Source organism: Seriola dumerili, unplaced genomic scaffold, assembly GCF_002260705.1.
Source record: "Seriola dumerili isolate Sdu_G_001 unplaced genomic scaffold, Sdu_1.0 BDQW01000113.1, whole genome shotgun sequence".
Lineage (NCBI taxonomy): Eukaryota > Metazoa > Chordata > Actinopteri > Carangiformes > Carangidae > Seriola > Seriola dumerili.
This window is the reverse complement of record NW_019174368.1, coordinates 1,398,426-1,411,077: the sequence shown is the minus strand read 5'-3', so window position 1 is coordinate 1,411,077 and position 12,652 is coordinate 1,398,426. Positions and strand designations below refer to the sequence as shown.

General features: G+C 41.6%; 1 protein-coding gene across 3 annotated transcripts in view; it reads left to right on the top strand.

Annotated features, from left to right (window-relative positions):
• Positions 1–9,221, top strand: part of LOC111223673 (nuclear factor 1 X-type-like) — a 97,787-nt gene extending 88,566 nt beyond the window's left edge. For all 3 annotated transcript variants that reach the window (XM_022747907.1, XM_022747909.1, XM_022747906.1), the window contains 3 exons: positions 400–575; positions 4,392–4,483; positions 7,674–9,221. In XM_022747907.1, the coding sequence (XP_022603628.1) occupies positions 400–575; positions 4,392–4,463 (248 nt within the window). In that variant the 3' untranslated portion in view covers positions 4,464–4,483; positions 7,674–9,221. The remainder of the gene's footprint in view (positions 1–399; positions 576–4,391; positions 4,484–7,673) is intronic.
• The last annotated feature ends 3,431 nt before the right edge of the window (positions 9,222–12,652 follow it).

Here is a 12,652-nt window from a genome sequence, read left to right as displayed (position 1 = left end):
CACTTTCAGGTCGTTTCAAGTCTGAATGGTGCTGACTCAAACAGTTAGGTAGTCTCTGCGTGTGAACGCACATATGAATGCAACGTGTGTGAAAGCTGTATAGACTTCCTGGAGTGATCATAAAACATTATGAGCAATGCACATAATAGCCATTAACTTGAAATCAGCTTTTCTTGGAAAAACAACATTCCTTTCGCGTCCGACATTTTAAAACCAGATTTGAACTTTTATCGCTTCCAGTTCTGATGTGATACTTTTGCTGTCATTCATTAATGACTTCATCCATCTCTCCCATCTGTAAGAATGAGTAGGAATTTTCAATGTCTTTCAATGACTTCCTCTCGCTCTTCGCGTCTTTCTCTTCGTGTGTTCCTCTAATACAAGCGTCTCTGTTCGCAGGGAGTCCCCGTGCTTCAGCCTCGGCCCTGCACTTCCCGTCTCCCTCCATCATCCAGCAGTCTAGCCCCTACTTCACCCACCCAACCATCCGCTACCACCACCACCCTGGACAAGACCCCCTGAAGGAATTTGTGCAGTTTGTCTGTGCTGATGGCTCGGGGCAGGCCGCTGGACAGGTAAGCCTCGCCACCGGGGAGGAGGAACATTATTACCTTTAAAATCTCCCATTTAAATAGAAACTAACCTGCACTTAGATTTCAATAGTAGGGTTTTTTTCTTGGAGTGACAGTGTATGGAGCTTATACAAGTGTGTTGCAGTTATGAAATATAGTAACAGACCACTGACAGTAGAAAAATTAAAAGTATGTTAGTAGAAAAAGGTGTGTACGGAGGCTAAGAAAGGCCATAATAATTTGTTTTTTTAACTTTATGCATATTCTTTATGCGTAACCATTACTGAGTGCTTTCTTTAAATTTGAATACCACTGAATTTATAGCACTGAGACATTTTACTTTTTTAAAATCTGATTTTATGTGGCTGTGAATTCTCCTCTTTGATTTTTTCAAGTGGTGAAATCGAAATTTTTTTTAAAAAAATGCACGTTCTTAAATTCTAGTGTCCAAGGTTTCCAGTCACTAATATGAACTGTACTTTCTGAGATCGTGTGACTGACTGGACCTGATAGGACAGCGAGGTCTGATGTTCAAGTCTGAATTAAATTAAATGTAATAAATCTAATTTAAAGCGACTTGACTTTTGACTTGACTAGAATTTTTTTGATCAGAATTTAAGCAAACTGAATTGAGTTTTTTGAATCTATGGACACATGTAGAATATAGAATTTGTGTGAACTTAAAAATAACTTAATGTTAATAACTTAATTAAGTTGTTTTTCTCAAAATTTAAGAGGGAATTCAAACCACATAAACATGGCTTTTAGTCATACTCAAAGTTCAACATTAAGTATTCAGTAGATTTTATTTTTAACTATTTAATTGCTTGTAAAAATTTAAATATCAAAATCTGAAATCATACTGATCACGTGTTTGCATTGCTCTACAGTGCAATATTACTATAATTATATGAATGCCATTAGTTCAAAAGACAGTGTCTGCCAAAAGCTTATTGTACTGTGTATGTCCACCTACAATTATAGAGAAATTCACCCCACAGCATTACAAGTGCAACACGAGCGAACACACTAGACATTGGTTTTTGCAGCAGGTCTACAAATCTGTGTATTGTCTTGTCTGTCATTTTGCCGTTTGCTGTTTCAGCCCCTGACGTTCCCCCCTCCTCCCCCTTTTTATTTTTTATTTTGCTCCACCCAACCCCTCAGAAGTTACAACCATCAGCACGAGAGTGAATCAGTCACAGCACACTTCAGTCAAGCATACCCGTCCTGTGTTGTGTCATCGTGTTTCTGTCTCTTCATCTCTAGCTGTTACGATTTTAGTTTGGACTTTTGGTTGTTTGGTGCTGGTATCGTTGGTGGTGTTGTGCTTGTGTAGACAAGTATTTTCCCATTGGTTTTGATTTCTTGCCATCTTCTGGACGAACCCAGTCAATAATTTGCTCACTTCCCTCCTCCACACCTCCTCCACTCACCACGGACCACTCTTGTGGAACCTCTCACCTCCAGCTCCAGCTCCCACTCCTATCAATCCCTGTGGTGATTATTATTTTTCACACCTCCATAAAAGATGCCGTCCACATACATCATTCCTTTGGTTGTTTTTTCCCACCACCTCCTCTCCCTCCTTCCACCATTGCCTCCCCCCCTTCCGTCATGGATATTTTTTTGGACTCGGCCTCCCGAGCTACGTCCTCTTTTTTCATTCCGTGTCTGCGGATTGTCGCATGTCGCCCTCCTGACCCTATTTGTGTTGTCTGCAGCCAAACGGGAGCGGCCAGAGCAAAATGCCAGGCTCCTTCTTGCTGCCTCCACCTCCCCCAGTGGCCCGCCCAGTGCCCCTCCCTATGCCCGACTCTAAACCCAACAGCACGCCCCCTGACGGCGGACTCTCCTCGCCCGCATCTCCGTGTAAGTGACCCCGCAGAGACCGTTCTCAAAACCAAACCAGCAGCAAAAAAAAAACAAAAAAAAACTGAAAATCCCAACCCTCTCCAGAGAAAAGCCCCCTGCCATTGTTCTTCCTCCAACTTTGTGCCATCATTGTTCCTGTGTATCCAACATCTCACCTCCCTTAACCACTTGGAGGGCTATGGAAGCCAGCGCAGAATATACTGTGGAGCTCAGTAGAGTAGATCAAGGCCACCAGAGGTTTGGTGGGAAATATCTGTCATAAAGGACTTCTGTGGTGTTCATCAGGGTTCTGTATTAAGCCCCCGTCAGTTTCAGTGGCTCATTCTGCTTTGTCGGGAATGGAAGGTGCATCACCACCCCAGTTCTTCTCCCTCTAGATCCTCCTTTCTTCTCCCGCTGGACTCATCAGCAAATCTTGTGGAAAAACTCGAGAAGGCTTTGATTATTAATTGATTCTTACTCGTGAAGGGCACAAATTTAGGGCAGTTAATTTATATGGACTCCAAAACACTCCAGTACAAATTGGGACATTGGTGGAATAATTTGTTTTTGGTTGAGCTGATCTTCTTGGTGGGATTTTTTTTGTTTTGTTTAATGTTTGTTAAGGAGAATAGGGTGTGTATTTAAGGTGAAGGAGTGATGTCAGTCCACCCGTGGGGCTTTCTCACAATACGTTTGTCTTCCTCACCTGTGATAGGAGGGGCACTGGATGGAGCACTTTTTTTTTGTTTTTAGCTTTCCTTCAAGTGTAGTGTTTTCGTTTTACCCCCCAGTCAGCGTCTCAAAGTCTTCTATGTCTTATGTATGTTACTCCAATTCTTAGAAACACATGGATGTATACAGTATATGTCCATACACATAAATCTCTCTCTGTCTCTCTCTCTCCTCTTCTTGTCCTTTCTCCCTTTCCTCCACACAAACAGACTCACACATGCATAAGTCTGCACACTGCATCCTGAATCCCTCAGTGAGATTCAAATTATGGAGTCCGTAGGGTGCCTCAAACTGCCCTAAATTTGTCAGAGACTTTGATGCAAGTGGGTTTTAAATGTCCCTGACTGATACTCAATGTCAGGATTCGGGTGTGCTCAATCACTTCCAACTGAGTATATCAGCGGGACTTAATCATTCAGGGAGATCTAAGTTTGCTTACCAGATTTTGGCAAACTTAGCTGTGGAGTTTTGATGACCTGAATACAGCTGTACTTTCATCTAAAATGAATGCATTTACTTTATTTATTTACGTTTTAACTACAGTAGGTTTACTGTATGTCGTTAAATTTTAAAGCAATAGTTTGACATTTTGCGGAATACACTGGTTCACTTCCTTGCCAAGAGTTTGACGAGAAGATTGATACCACTCTCACGTCTGTGCAGTAAATATGAAGCTACAGCTAGCAAACGTTAGCTTAGCTTTGCATATATATTGGAAACAGGGGGGAAATAGCTAGCCTAAATCTGTCCAAAGGTAACAAAAACTGCCCACCAGCATCTCTAATGCTCAGTAACTAAAACATTACATAGTTTAATTTGTACAAAAACAAAAAATGTGCAAAAATAACATGTTGTGGTTTTATGGGGAAGTTATGTGCCAGACTGTTTCTTGACCAGGCCCAGTCACTTCCCAGAGTGTTGTCATTTTTACACTTGGGTTTTTATAGTGAGATCATGTTAATATATGAGTTTTAGAGGTGCTGTTAGGTGGATATTGTTACTGTTGGAAAGAACTAGCCTAGCTTTGTACTAAGCTAGCAGGTTGCTAGCACTAGCTTCATATTGAGATAAATACAAGAGTGGTATCAGTCCTCTTATCCTACTCTTGGCAAGAAAGTGAATAAGTGTATTATCACAATGTCTCTTTCCTGTAAGATTGTACAGGAAGTTGCAGTGGTGATTGTCTCTCTGTGGACTGATGTCTATTTTGTTGTTCCTCTGTTTCCGTAGCATACTCCACGCCAGGCGCCACAGCTCCCAACAGGTTTGTCGGCATCGGATCACGGGACAACAACTTTCTGAACATCCCGCAGCAGACACAGGTAGGAGTTTGGGGATATACTGACAGTACAGTACTGACAAACTCGTCTGTTTTGACTACGATTACCAGTCAAAACTCAGGAAACTTATTAACTGTGTGGATGTACGCCAAAATATTTCTTATTCCCTCACTCTCACTGAAACCTGCTGTTGGGTTTCCTCCACCTCTCTCACACCATCCCACAGCGCACCGTCAGTGTGTGCATTTGTACATCTGTATTTTACTGTACGTGTGTGGTTTACCATATGTGCTCAACTGTTTATTTGGCACATATGGAGCCTACCCTTCAGACACCAGGACTTCTCCCTCGCTGCCTTCTTCGCTCCCTCTCCTTGCTACCTTTCCTTCCACTCTTTTTGCCAACCCACCCCACACCTCCCACTTCACTTTCTGACTCTTTTAGCTTTATCCTACTCTTCTCTCTCCTCTCCCCCTTATTCATTTTCTCTGCCTCGGCCTTTTACTGTTTCTCTCTTTCACCTTATTCGTTCCTTCCCTTCACTGCTCTGTGCTTCGTTCATATGCCTCCTCCATTACCACCAGTACTTTTCTCATTAGTGTCCAACCACACCCGCCTGGAGCCAGCTCAGCTCTGCTCCTCGACACATGGAAACCATCTGAAAGTGCTCTGCTGATCCCCTCCCTTGTTTCTCTGCCCTCCGTTCTCTCACTTTTCCTCCCTTTCCATTTCCCCCATTCCTGATCTTTTCTGCCCCTGCGCTCATTATACTCCACTCTTTATTCCCCTTCCCCTTCTTCATTTCAGTTTTTATCTCCAGTTTTTATCTGCCATCCCCACGGTCCGTTTTTCTTCTTCTTCATCTTCTACTAATGTTACTTTACTCTATATAACCTACCAACTCTGAGTTGTTTCTTTTGTTCACCCTGGTATTTTTTTCCACACTGAATGTTCAAGAGTATGTGGACACCCAGACATTACATCCATAAGTGATTGTTGAACACATCAAGCCAAACCTATGGGCATTAAACTGCTGTTACGACAGCTTCCACTCCTCTGGGAAGGTTTTCCACCAGATTTCTGAACCTGGCAGCAGGGATTTGCTCCCATTCAGCCACATGAGCATTATATTGAGGTTGGGCACTGATTTAGAGCGATAAAACCTGGCTTGCAGTCAGTCTTCCCCTGTATCCCAGTGGTGCTGAATGGTGTTGAGGTTAGGGCTCTGTGCAAGCCACTCAGATTCTTCCACACCAAACTGGGTTGATCATTTCTTTATGGACCCTGCGTTTTTGCACAGGGGCATTGTCATGTTGAAACAGGGAATGATCTTCTCCAAACAGTTGCCACAAAGTTACAGACACTAAAATGTTATTGTATGCTGTAGAATACAATAAGAAAGATTGCAAGAGACAAAAGATTTCCCTCCATTGAAACAAACCATAAAAACAGCCCAAAACCAAAAGTAAATCAAAGCATATGGACAGGGTATCTACATACTTTTGGCCATGTAGCGTGTCTTGATGTTTTTTTTTTATTAAAAAGCTAATTGAAGCTCGAAACTCAGGGACACAGTATCTGAAGTATGGTTTTACTTTTCCAAACACACAACATTAATTGTTTAGATGTGCCTGTCAAAGTACGACACTAAAAGATTAATGATCCACTGAAAAAAAAAAAAAAAAAAAGATAAATTGCTAAACAAAGAGCATGTCAGAAGTGAGTATGTGGTGACTATAGGATAGGCTGGAGAACCTCTCACACTGACAATAGTGGGCTCCATGTGCCCCCCAGTGGCGAAAGTGAGGCACTGCAACCAGAGGATCAGGGAAACAAGATACCAACAGTACAGAGAAACAAGAAATGGAGGGAACAGAGCATCAGAGTTTCGGCCCTTATAGAAGTCACGTCCTGGCCGTCTGGTTACCCCCGGCAACCAGACATGATGTCATAGCCAGTTGATCTTGAATTTGAGAAGGGGTTGCTTGAGAGGGGGCAAGGGTGGGGGTGGGGGGGGCGCAGGAAAGAAAAGAGGGTGGTCACTGTCTGCTGCCAAGGATTTAGTGGGAGTGTTCACGGGAGATAGATGGATTGTGTGTATCTGTGTGTGTGTGTGTGTGTGTGTTTGTAAGAGCATACACAGAAGGAGAGAGAGTAACTAAGAAGGGAGAAGTTACAATGCCCTAGGCCTGCTGGGACAGTGCCCAGGGGAGTAGGGTAGCTGAGAAGGGCAAGAGGCAGAAGGGGGGTATTCATGCGACCTGTTAGAGTCAAACAAAACAAAAGGCTGCTTCCCTGGAGGCTCAGCGTAGTTTCCAAGGCCTGACTTCTAGAATGTTGGCGCACCAGCCCGCAGTGCCAGATCCTGCGGGCCAAGCGGGGCAGCCAACAACAGCGACGGTGACCCACTCCTGCTCCCTGCTCATGCTGAGTGGGAGAAACCCAACGTGAAGATGGCACAAGTGACGGGGAGCGTCAAGACTGCCCATTCCCCTGCTGCTGCTTGGCCATTAGTGGCCATTCAGTGCTTGGCTAAATTCAAGACATATTGTAGTTCACTCCAGAAATGGGCAGGATTGATGGTTATGGCCCAGATGACTCTTCTGTCGCTCACTGTATGCAGGCCTACAGTCATGGTCAAAATTATTAGGTACATAAATCAGAATATCTCTAGAAATAAACTAAATACTATTATATCCAGGAGCCTTGACCAATGTAAAAGAAGCCTGTCAGAGGCGAGTTATATCTCTTACAGCTTTACAAAGGCAACTGGCGACTTGGTTCAGGTTCTTAAAGACATTTCAAGGCTTCTTCAGTTCATCCTCAGTTGTGAATGAACCTTTTCGGATCAGAGGTAGAACGTCCTCTAGAACCTCAAGCAAGTCACGTTGCCATCGTAAAGCTCTCAGAGATACCATGACCTGGATGAACCTAGAATCTTCACTTGAGAGTTGTAGTTAACGTCTCTATACTATGACTTTTTATCAAAGAGCCTGATATTTTCCAACATGATTGGTCATCTTCTGTATTGATGATTCACCCAAGAGAGTTTCACATCCGTTCAAGCTTTGCTCCAACTGCCAGTCACATTGTCTTTAAAATCACCAAATTGCAGTTGGCTGTTTAGTTATATCCAAAGGTGTTTTTGTTATCTTGCCCGCCAAATCTTTCTTGTTTTGACATTAACATGATCTTATCCCTCACACCCCCCTTCCCTCTCTTTCTTTTTCAGTCTTGGTTCCTCTGACAAGATCTGTGTACAAACCAGCAACTAGAATTCTTTCTTTACAATCGGAAATAGAAAAAACAGAGAAACAACCCACAGGATAACAATTGTCCTCCAACCAACCCACCGACCGACCCTGACAGTATGTCTCACCTGATACAAAATATAACCAAGCAACACAGGAAATTGCAGCAGCATGACACTTTTAGAGGAACTCTGGACTCATTTACCCAGTCAGAGGGAGGACCCGTTTTAAGCAAAGATGGATAGATGGAAAGATGAATGGATGGACAAGAGGATGCCAGGATAGAGAAGGAGTAAGAGGACAAACAGCACCAAGCAGGCATCTCTCCTGAAAAAACCACCGAACCAGCACAACACAGCGGCAACGCAGGAGGAACCTGAGGATGAAAAAGTGGTCAGCTTCTCCTACTTCGTGAGGACGCATTGTTTAATGAATGGCAAAGAAAATCAACTGTCCAACAGAATCAGATTTTCCAGATGAAATGTTTAACCTACAAAGCCACACCCAACCATGAATCCACTACCTGCTCAAAGCAAAGACACAATTAGGTCTCCAATGAAAGCTGCAGTCCATGCTCCTGTTATGTCTGTCATCACCCAAAACAAAATCAAATTGACCAACGTTTTTCTCTCTCTTTGAATGACCATTGACTCTATAAAGCCCCCTTTGTACCTTACTACTAACTAGAGAGAGACCATGCCAAAACATTTCTTGATTAAGGGTTGCACTACAAGCTGAATCAATTAACACTAATCTTAACGATGTGCACTATTTACCTACAAGGCATGGGGAGGTAAACCAGACTTGCCTATCAAGAGTTTTAAAGAGGAAAAATCAAGGTACAAGAAGCCTTCACGTGTCCTCAACCCCCATTGTTCAGTTCGACAAATCATTGGCCTCCACTCCCATTCTCACATTTCCCCCCCACACAACACACACTCACTACAATCTGTGCCATGACCACAGCATGTATGTACAATTGAATACACACACACACACACACACAGTTGCCCAGTCTCACCTTTTAGATTGTAGTATTTATAGGTGGTGGTGTTGTGTTATGATATTTTCATTTTATACGCACATACAGTAAAGCCCAGTGAACTCTACCTATTTGATTAGACATCTAAACCAACACACACACTGAAAATCAGTGTGTACATCATTGCTGACAGTTTTCATGACTATAGACAGCAGCTATTGATTCCCCTTTTTGCCCTCTTGTAATGTAGATGAATGATTTTGTTCTCTTGTGTGTTCTCTTATTTGAATTTATTCCTTTTGGATTTGTACTATTTTATAATTGTTTTATATTTGAATGACAGCACCTTATAGAGAAACACAGTAAGAAGTGGGATGTTTAAGCGGCATAGACAGGGTGGTTAGCTAACCCGGATCAAATAGTAGTTGCAAAAAACTTAAAGTAAAGGTTGGATACTTTGAGAATTACACTTTTTCGCTTTGCTACCGAAAGTTACGTGAGAAGATTGATACTACTTGTGTGTCTGTATGGTAAATATGAAGCTACAGCTAGCAAGCTTAGCATAAAGACTCGAAACTGGGGGAAACCAGCTAGCCTTGCTCTGTCCAAAAGTAACAAAATCCAAAAACCAGCACCTCTTGTTTGTTTAATCCGTACAAAAACCTGAAGTTTAAAAACAACAACCTGTGACACACTAAATTGTTTTTTTTTTACACTTTGGGTTTTGTACGGATTAAGACACACCACAGCACCTTGTTACCATTGGACAGAGCCAGGGAAGCTGTTTCACGCCTGTTTCGAGTCATAATGCTAAGCTAAGCTACCCGGCAACTGGCTATAGCTTCATATTTACCGTACAGGCACAGGAGTGGTATCAAACTTCTCATCTACCTCTCAGCAAGAAAGCAAATGTGTGTATTTTCCAAAATGTCAAACTTTTCCTTTAACATGGTTTGTTTGTTCTCAGTGCCAGATAAACCCATTTGCCACATACTGTGCTGCAGGACCACACAATGCAGAGTTTTGACAATCACAGGAAGCCTATTTTCTGGGAACCTACCTGCTGAACTATACAGGTCAAGAAAAAGCTTCTACTATTTAACCCAGGTACAGCTGCTGACTGGTGATGGTCATATGTGAGTGATAGAAAACCAGAATCGAGGAGGGAAGGTTGCTGAAGATGGGACCCAGAATATAAGAGAGAGTAGCTCTTCTTTCTGTCTCCCTAAAGTTTACCCTGTTGTTTACACTCCCAGACGGGCCGCTGCTCCAAGAGCAGAGGGAGCCACACTGCGGAGCAAAATGAATATGTGACATATCTGGCTGTTTTTCAGAGAGGGTTTTCAGTAGGAGGATCACACATGTGCCCAATTTTTTTTAGGTGCACAGGGTCAGGTAAAAGGATATAGGTTGCTATGGTAATCCCCCCAAAACACACACACACAAACACACATGCACCAGCACTCCCCTGAGGTATTGTGAAATCGATGAGCCCCTAATGATCAAAACTGCACTAAAACAATCATGCCAGCCAACCTTGTGAGTTTGTTTTTTGTGAGAATTACAGTAGATCGACCACCACTTAGTATTCCAAATCAGTGGATGTATTACTGGGATAGAAACACACCTGTAGAGCACAGATCGCCACTTCTTGAATACACAGACTTAAAAAGTCCACTCACTATTAACGCAAACACATCCCCAGTGCCCGACTGAATTCAAAGGGAAGTCTTAAATATAGACAATCTGAGGAGGCCTTTATGCTTTTAATCATTTTGTATCATTAGCCCACTTTCAGACTGATTCAGTTATTTCCTGTTAAAAGTTGAATTCAAATCATCCATCCAACCTCACAAAATAACTGGACTGCCTGGCCATGTTCTTCACTGCAGGGAAACACAACATAGTTGGCCAACGACTGGCGACCATCTCATCAGCTTCGTAGAGAGAACTAGCTCCGCTGAGTAAGACGTTAATGATGGCTAAGGTGATTTCTTTTCTAATCTATGGAAGTGCCTCTGTATTCCCATTATGCAATTTGTCAAACATGAATTCAGGTTCTTTTTCTCACATATAAGCTATAGTGAATGGTGAAAAATTTATGTCAGGAGAGGAGAAAAAAAAAAAACGGTGACAGCTCACTAGATAATCGCAAGCATCTTTATATATAATACACATATATATTTATAGATATATACATTTTTTTTATTTGCAAGATAAGCTCTGTGGCAGTCTAGTTATTTTTTGAAGCATGGCGTACATCGCACAGTCATAGGATGCATCTCAAAAACTGCTGATTTGAGCTAAAGTACCAGTCTCTAAACCCATACTCGCATTAAATGACAGAAAAAGGAAATCCATGGCAAATCACAACAATAGATACATAGACAGTGATGAAAATGTAGTTGAGGATTTAAAAAAAAAAAAAGAACAGATTAGGTTTTGTTGTTTTCTTTCTTGTTTTGATGGGAAGTATTGTTCTTGAAACTAAATGATGTATGTCGATTGAGCCATGTGCAATGCCTTGGTAGAGGAATTGTGTTTGTTTGTTAGCAATTGTTTGAGGGTGTCACGAGAAAAGAGGGAAAACCCTCTAGGTTTTTTTTTTCTTTTGTTTTTTGTTTTTCAAGTCCATGTGCTCTAGGACTCTAAATATGAGGGCGTTGAGAAAAAAATCCCAGTCTTTGTAAGTAAGTTTGAGGAAACTGTTTTTAATTTTCCTTTTGTTTTTTTTTTTGTTGTTTTTTTTCCTTTTTTTAAAGAAAAAATTCATTTCTAATGATTTGTTTTCACAATGTGGGAGGGCTGAAGGAACAATTTTGCAACTCATAAAATATATATCACTATGAAAACTGGTGCTTTCGTAAAGAATAAAGTACATTCAATCTCTATTATACATAAATAATAATAAACGAAAAATTAAGTGTTATCATAAAAGCAAATTTTAGGAAAACATGCATTATTCTATTTCTCTTTTTGTATTTACTGAGGGGGGAGGGGTTCATTGTACGAAAAGGTTGTTGTGACAAAAGGCATTTTTCCCCCCCAACCTTTACACCACAGCAGAGGAACAGTCGCAGGGTAAAAAAAAGAAAACATCTCTTTCCAGACTGTTCCATCTTGTATCCAACACAAGTGAACCTAATGTGGGACAAAGACAAGATCTTCCCCAATTTGGGAGATGCACAAATATGGATTCCCGTTTCCAAGAAAAACAAAACAACAACAAAAATCATGAGTGATGATGTCTGGTGAAAATTTATTTTTATTTTTTATTTGGTGTCAATGTCCGGTTGGTTTGGCGAGAGGGAATTGGCAACCTCAGAGGGATGCTGTCAGTTCAATAAGAATGTGAGCCCCACCCCCCCACCCCCACGCCCCCTACCCCCTCTCACAATTCCTCCAATCCCCCCCCCCTCCTCCGAATCCCCATCTCCCACTGTAAATGATTATAAATATTTGTTTGGTGATGTAGTGTTATAGACTCAGAGCATCTTAAAGGTTGTCCCTAAAAAGTGCCTTTTGTTCACAGATTCCATCTTGTAATCCTGAGTGCCCATCTCAAAAGAAAAAAAAGTCCCCTCCTTCACACTTCTATATCTTTCTCTTCCTCTTCTTCAAGCTTTTTAAAGCAGTATACATAGTACTAAAGGAAATTGGTGTGATTTAGTTCCTCTTTTTATTGTTGAATAATTAAGAAAAGCTGAAAAAAAGACAAAAAAAAAAAAGATATTTTCTGTCTTGCTTCTCTTCCTCTGTATCTTGTCTTCTGTCTATCTTGGACACTGGAGTAGTCTGTAGCTGCGTAACCTTCTCCTTCCTCCCCTCCCTCCTTTTCTCCTTTCTCCCTTTCTCTGAACGGCGGGGTTTAAAAAAAAAAAAATCAAAAAAAAAAAAAAAAAAAAAAAAAAAAAAAGAATACGCAAAGATTTTTTTGTCTGAGCAGAATGCAGTTAGCTCACATGTTATTCTTGTCTG